Source organism: Barbus barbus (assembly GCF_936440315.1).
Source record: "Barbus barbus genome assembly, chromosome: 24".
NCBI lineage: Eukaryota > Metazoa > Chordata > Actinopteri > Cypriniformes > Cyprinidae > Barbus > Barbus barbus.
Genome location: NC_136752.1, coordinates 5427408 through 5433812, shown reverse-complemented (window position 1 = coordinate 5433812; position 6405 = coordinate 5427408). Strand labels below are relative to the sequence as shown.

General features: G+C 36.7%; 1 protein-coding gene across 1 annotated transcript; it reads left to right on the top strand.

Moving 5' to 3' along the window:
• Positions 1-602: 602 nt before the first annotated feature.
• LOC306843460 (rho-related GTP-binding protein RhoB-like) lies at positions 603-3971 on the top strand. Its single transcript, XM_079374981.1, has one exon. The coding sequence runs from the start codon at positions 662-664 to the stop codon at positions 1250-1252; it is 591 nt and encodes a 196-aa protein (XP_079231107.1). The 5' UTR covers positions 603-661; the 3' UTR covers positions 1253-3971.
• Positions 3972-6405: the final 2434 nt, after the last annotated feature.

Sequence of the window (6405 nt, the reverse complement as noted above, 5' to 3'; positions counted from 1 at the left end):
GAGACAAACTCTGTCCAAAAAATCTGACCAGGGGTGCATTTCCAAAAAGCAACTATGGTCGCAAGTTCTGTCGTTACAAATAGAGTTCAGTGGAAATAACGACCATAGTTAGCTAACAATGGTTTTGAGAAACGCACCTCTGATTTGTGCCACAAAACCCCCATGTTGAATTTGTCCCCCTCCACCCGCAAAACACCATTGATTTTAACCCTTTGAGCCAGAGAAAGACGAGCTCCGAAATAAAATTAAAAGAAAGACTGTGCTTTTCATTTTTCATAACTGTTCAGTGTTTTCAACTAAATACAGTTTATTTTAGGTTTCAGGCATTTAAATACACTTCAGTTAAGTAAAAAAAAAAAAGCCGCTTAGTTCGCTTATGCCTTGGGCCAGCTCTGGCCAACATAATAAAGAATGAGTATCAAAACTTATTTTACAGGTATAGTATTTATGCTAGATTGCTTCAGTGAAAACTGTCCCTACAGAACTTGACTCATGTGGAAAGAGAGTGAGATCAGAGGCACTCCCTCACACTGATTGGACTGCTATATTAAGAACTCACAGAGCGCTTATAAAGTGTTCACTGACACATCATGTTTAATGCTGCTGTTTAACGCAGTTGAACGTGGGTTTTTTTCGCTACTTTCATGTCGTGTAACACTTGATGGCGAGTATTTATAAAAAGCTGGTGATTGTTGGGGACGGGGCGTGTGGGAAGACTTGTCTGTTAAACGTTTTCAGCAAAGATGAATTTCCAGAGGTTTACGTGCCCACCGTTTTTGAAGGCTACGTCGCGGACATTGAAGTGGACTCCCAACGAGTTCAGCTGGCTTTATGGGACACGGCGGGGCAGGAGGATTACGACCGACTGAGACCATTGTCCTATCCGAACACCGATGTCATCCTCATGTGCTTCTCCGTGGACAGCCCGGATTCTCTGGAAAACATTCCAGAAAAGTGGGTGCCGGAAGTGAAACACTTCTGTCCTAATGTGCCCATAATTTTGTTGGCGAATAAAATAGATTTGCGGAGCGATGACAATGTGAAAAGTGAGCTGTCGAGAATGAAACCGGAACCAGTGAGAACGAAGGATGGGCGCGCCATGGCTGCTCGCATCGGAGCGCAGGACTACATGGAGTGCTCTGCCAAAACCAAAGAGGGGGTTCGGGAAGTGTTTGAGACGGCCACTCGAGCATTCTTACAGAAGAGACCAAGACCACCCGTTGGCTGTTTGAACTGTTGCCGACTGATGTGAAAATAAATAAATAATAATAATAATAATAAACCTATGACACAAAGGTGAGGGTTCACGGGACAAAGTCCTCGAAACGATTGCTTTTTTGGCATATGCCATCAGCAGAAACGATTTTTTACTCAACACACGTAGGTACTGTGCATGTATTGTGAGGTCACTATTCCAAAGCTATCTAATGTCATATGGGCCAAATCAGGCTGGGCACTGGATTGACCTTTGCTATATTATGTTAATTGCTTAAGGACTGTGGCAGCGTGTGGCACAGTTTAAATACACCAATAGGTTTCACAGTTTAAGCTTGTAGACTTGGCACAGGTTTTTTTGTGTGTGAGCATGCTTGCTGAATAAAGTGTTTTTTTTTTGTTGTTGTTGTTTTGTTTTTAAGAATATGCCCCCAATAACTTAGAGTGTTCAGTAGAAAGTTACCCTGCTAAAGGTTTTATAAAGACACTTCTGTCATAATGTAGAATATATCTTAAAAGGATCATACAATAATTCTCTAGTAAATAAATAAATAAGTGAAAGTCCTATTAATCCCAATTTTAAGTTATTATTATTATTATTTTATCTTTTCTGTTCTTCATTTTACTGTATATACCAGTGTGGGATCTTATTTGAGTAGAGGATTTTTATTTGATTCTTTTAGGACATGAACCACATTATGCTGAATTGCATGAAAAAAAATAATAGAAAGCAATTGATGTGTTTGTCATGTTCATTGTGATGTTGTTGTCTTAATTAATTAAAATAGACTGGCAGGTACATTCTCAAAACAGAAGTTCACACGTGCTCTGTATGGCAACAACTGTTTTAGGTGTAATCAAGGTGTTAGTGTTGAACAAATAGTTGCCTCCTTTAATGTTTAAATATTATACCATAAGAGAATGAATGTTTCAGGGAATTAATCAGAACTGCTGAGGACATGCTAATGGGACTGTTTTTAACCCATTTGTAATGTTTATTTGGTCTGATGTGGGTGCTATTCAGTTTATGAAATGTACTGAACAGGCCTCAATCAAACCATTTTAAATATATTTTGAGTTTGAATGAGCTATTTTGCTTTCATTTTTGTGAATTTGCTGCTTTCAGGTATTTATAGGGAGATTCAAAGACATAGGTAAAGCAATATGAATACATGGGTGATTTTGCTTGAAAAATGATTAATATATATTTGAAAATTATTAAAGTGTCTAGAGATACAGTGTCTGGGACTGACCCATCCTACTGTGTCGTTCTCAGCTGGTCATGCTTCTGTGTGGCACAAGTGGTAGCCTAACCCAATTTAATACAGAAAAAAATACTAATAATCGTTTCAGTTTTGTTTAAATAGTATATTTGCACTTGACACCAGAGTGTTGATGTGCACGCAGACTGGCTAGCTTTAGTGTCTGCAGAAATGATTGGGGTGTGTTTCTTTATTATTTATGCATATTTTACAGACATCACAAAAAATATTAAGGTTCTTCAAAGAGAATATCATCTTAAGCCTGGAATACACTACAAGATTTTTGCTCCGATTTTCCACCAATTTACTGTCTAGCGAAGTTGACGCTAATTGTCGAAAGTCAAAGCCAGTCTGCAGATTTGTGTTGACAGATTCCATAGAAAATCACATGATGGTCAGACTCTGATTTCACCCAGTCGGAGGATATCAAACATGTCTGATATTTTCAGCCAATTTTAGAACACATATTGTTTTGTGATTGGAACTCTAGATATGTACACATATTTATGATTGGAACTACTTCAACGTCTGCTAGTGTATGATCCTCAGTCGTTTAGTGTATGATGGCCAGTTTTCCTCTGTCGCCATTTACAAAGTCGGTAAGTGTATGATGCTGATGTTTTAAAATTCTGTTCAGATTTTAAAATCATTTAGTGCATTCCAGCCTTTAGTTTATAGTTAGTGAACTAATTTAAACATTTAGTAACACGTTTTAGTTTTGTCTTATTTGAAAATTGTACTTTTATATTATAACTGGTTTAACTTTTATTTATGGTAAAATTAAGTTGTAAAAAAAAGTCATGAAAAATATTATAGGCCTATATACACATTTTGGATTGTGTCTAAATAAAATATAGGGTCATTTCAAATAAAGTGGGTCATTTAGCCTTGTTTGTACTGTGCTCAAAGGGTCTACACATTCATTTTCACTTTGAATTGGAAGAGTTTGGCTGATGCAATATAACTTTGGATAATTGTGGCTACACCTCAAAGGAGGACTCCTTCATGAAAGGTAGTAAGCTCTTTGACATTCACTTTTCCATTTCTAACTTTTAAGGTTGCTTAGTAAATGTAAACAAAAATAATTGTGGTACTTGCATTATTTGTTACTGCAGTTAACATTAAAATGCAAAGAATATATTTCAAAAAAGTTTTTCTTGTAATGTGGTTAAAAATTGCTACTTTGGTTGAGTGTGCTAGATAAACTGGGCCATAGGTTTTACATGCAGAGTAAAGCTTTAAAATATGGTCAAAATAAAGTTAATTTAAAGTGTTTAGAGAAACAGACAGAAAATTATTATATTTAATATGTTTCTTGTTCAGTTTTTTTGTAACCTTTTTGTAACCTACTGTATTTGTTGGTGCGTGTGTTAGTCACATTTTTAATGTTGTTCATTTTCATCAATATTCTCTTAGATGTCATATTCTGTTAGATTTGCTATTTTTATTTTATTTTTAAATGTTGCTGAATATGTTTGATAATATGTGTTAATAAACATTAAAAAATAAAACAAATTTTTTTTGTATATAATTTCTAATTAAGATGTAGGATATTTTTTGGATTAGTCAGACATGGCCAATTTAGAGCTAGATCTTATGGTTAGCAAGTTTATAACCACTGACCTAGTCTTCTATTACACCTCAGAGACATTTGTGGATGATTTGGAACACTTAATAGGGACATACCCATAAAATTGCAAATTCATTGGTAGTGCTGTATTTTATGGGTAAGTGTGTCATTTTAATTAAATAAGTCACAGCCCTTCCTCAGGGTATACTTAATTAGTAGATATATGTTTCACACGTTCATAAATGAGTTGCATTGATTTTCACTCTTTAGACTCTTTCAGACTTACTAATAGTGCTGCTCTCGGCTTTTTTTAGGTATCTTACAGTAAATGTTCCAAGTAAATATTTATATGCCTCATGTTTTAAGTTTCAGCAGCAAATTAGACGAGTCAACAGTCTCATGTTCCCATCATGCTGCCTCATTCCCTCGCAAAAGGCATGGGAGGGGCATAGAGAGTGACCTCATCTGTGTCTGTGTGCTATATTTAGATCTGGAGTTGGATTTGACCATGTGGTGGTGTTTCCGGCTGAGTAACTTCAGTTGAAGTGTTATCACAGAATGTGCTGTTGGAGTAACAAGTTTCCTGTACCTGCGCTTTTGTTTTGTACAGACTTTTAGTTTGTAATGTTGTCCTGTTCCTGTTTTCTGTTCCCCTTTGTGGTTACTTTTTAAAAATATATATTTATATGTTTATGCAAATTTCATAATAACATTAGGCAAAACACTTTTCCTTTGTCAACACATTTATATAAATGTTCTAAAAAAAATTCCCCTGATGTCAGTATCTCAAGTAGTAAGCCTCTGGCTTGCTCAGTTGGGGACACTTGATTTCTAGCGATTATCATCAATTTGATTTCACAGATACTATTTAAACTAAACTGAGCTAGACAATGACATCACTGAATTCAATAATGAAATGCCTTTAACTGAAAATTGAGTGTTTAATCTTATTATTATACATTGCTGACACTCTATCCTCCAATTTGATTCTGTTAAGTGCTTTGACACAATCTGCATGTGTTTCCCTATAATATTAGCCTAGTTACCACTCATTATTTGTATTAGTTAAGCTCTAAATGCTTATATTCAGGTGCTTGAATGTATCTCTGGTTTAATATCTTCTAGATGGTTCCTTCTTGGTGTCAAAATGATCTGCTCTTTATTCCTCAAACAATGATGCACACTATGTGGTCGTGAAATGCATCATACTATTTGTACTATATTTTGGGTAAAACTGCACTGATCCTCCAGACCAGCAATAAACATGCAAATGAGCCATAAATGGAGACAAAGAAAACTTCTCCCGCTAAAAAATTCATGCCTGGTATTGGCCATTCCACCCAAAAGGTGGGTGTGACTAGGAACTATTAAAAGTCCCTAACTCAGACTAATCATTGCTCAAAACCCTTCTTCTTGAGATGGACACTCTCCAAGATTCTTCAAAACTCTCCCCTTGAGTTTGATTTTCCGGCAGTTTTTTTTGTCTTCAAGTAACTTTTTCGATTCGCAGTGGACTTTCCTATCTTCAGAAGAACCAGAGAAAAACCTTCAGCTCACTCCTAACTCATCAAGAACCTCTGTTGTCTAACGCATCAGGGGGGTGAATGACCAGCACCTTCTTCCACCTTCAATACCACAACAGAGCTGAGACCCTTGAGCAAGGCACCGAACTCCTAACTGCCCCCCAGGTGCCACAGCAAAAACGGTTGCTTACTGCTCTGGGTGTGTGTTCACTCGTGTACGTGTGCATGTGCACAACTGTCTGTGTGCACATGGATGGGTTAAATGCAGTGCACAAATTCTGAGTATGGGACACTATACTTGGCTACACGTCATGTCACCGTTGTACAATGAGCAAACCCGCACCTTAAACACAGCAGTCCAGAAAATGGAGTGCAGCTGGAAGAAAACAAAACTAGAGGTGTTTCGTATTGCATGGCGGGAAAGTACTTGTATTTATAGAAACGCTATCTGCTTTTTGTCTCTTTTAGAAGAAAGCAAATAACCCAGGCATTTATTCAATACAGTGGATAAATAATTTAAAAAAAGCATCAACAGATGCAGACAGCACAGCAGTAATGACTTTATGAACTTGTTTGCTTCCAAGATCGATATTAGAGATAAAATTCTAACCATGCAGGCATCAGCTACAGTATCGCATCAGGCAGCATTTGGAGCTGTTTTTGATGTGTGTCGTGGGTTTCGTGATGATAGACATGGAATGCGAATGCACAATTTGCGTGATTAAAAGAACACAAAAATCTCCTATGACAACTTGCAGGCTGAGACTGTCAGGCTGAGAAAAGTACAAAACCCTGCAGACATATAAATGCAGATATCACTGTTTTCCATGTTAGT

Excerpts from the sequence above, each read along its gene's own strand:
- LOC306843460 (XM_079374981.1), top strand. The coding sequence starts at position 662 with ATGGCGAGTATTTATAAAAAGCTGGTGATTGTTGGGGACGGGGCGTGT.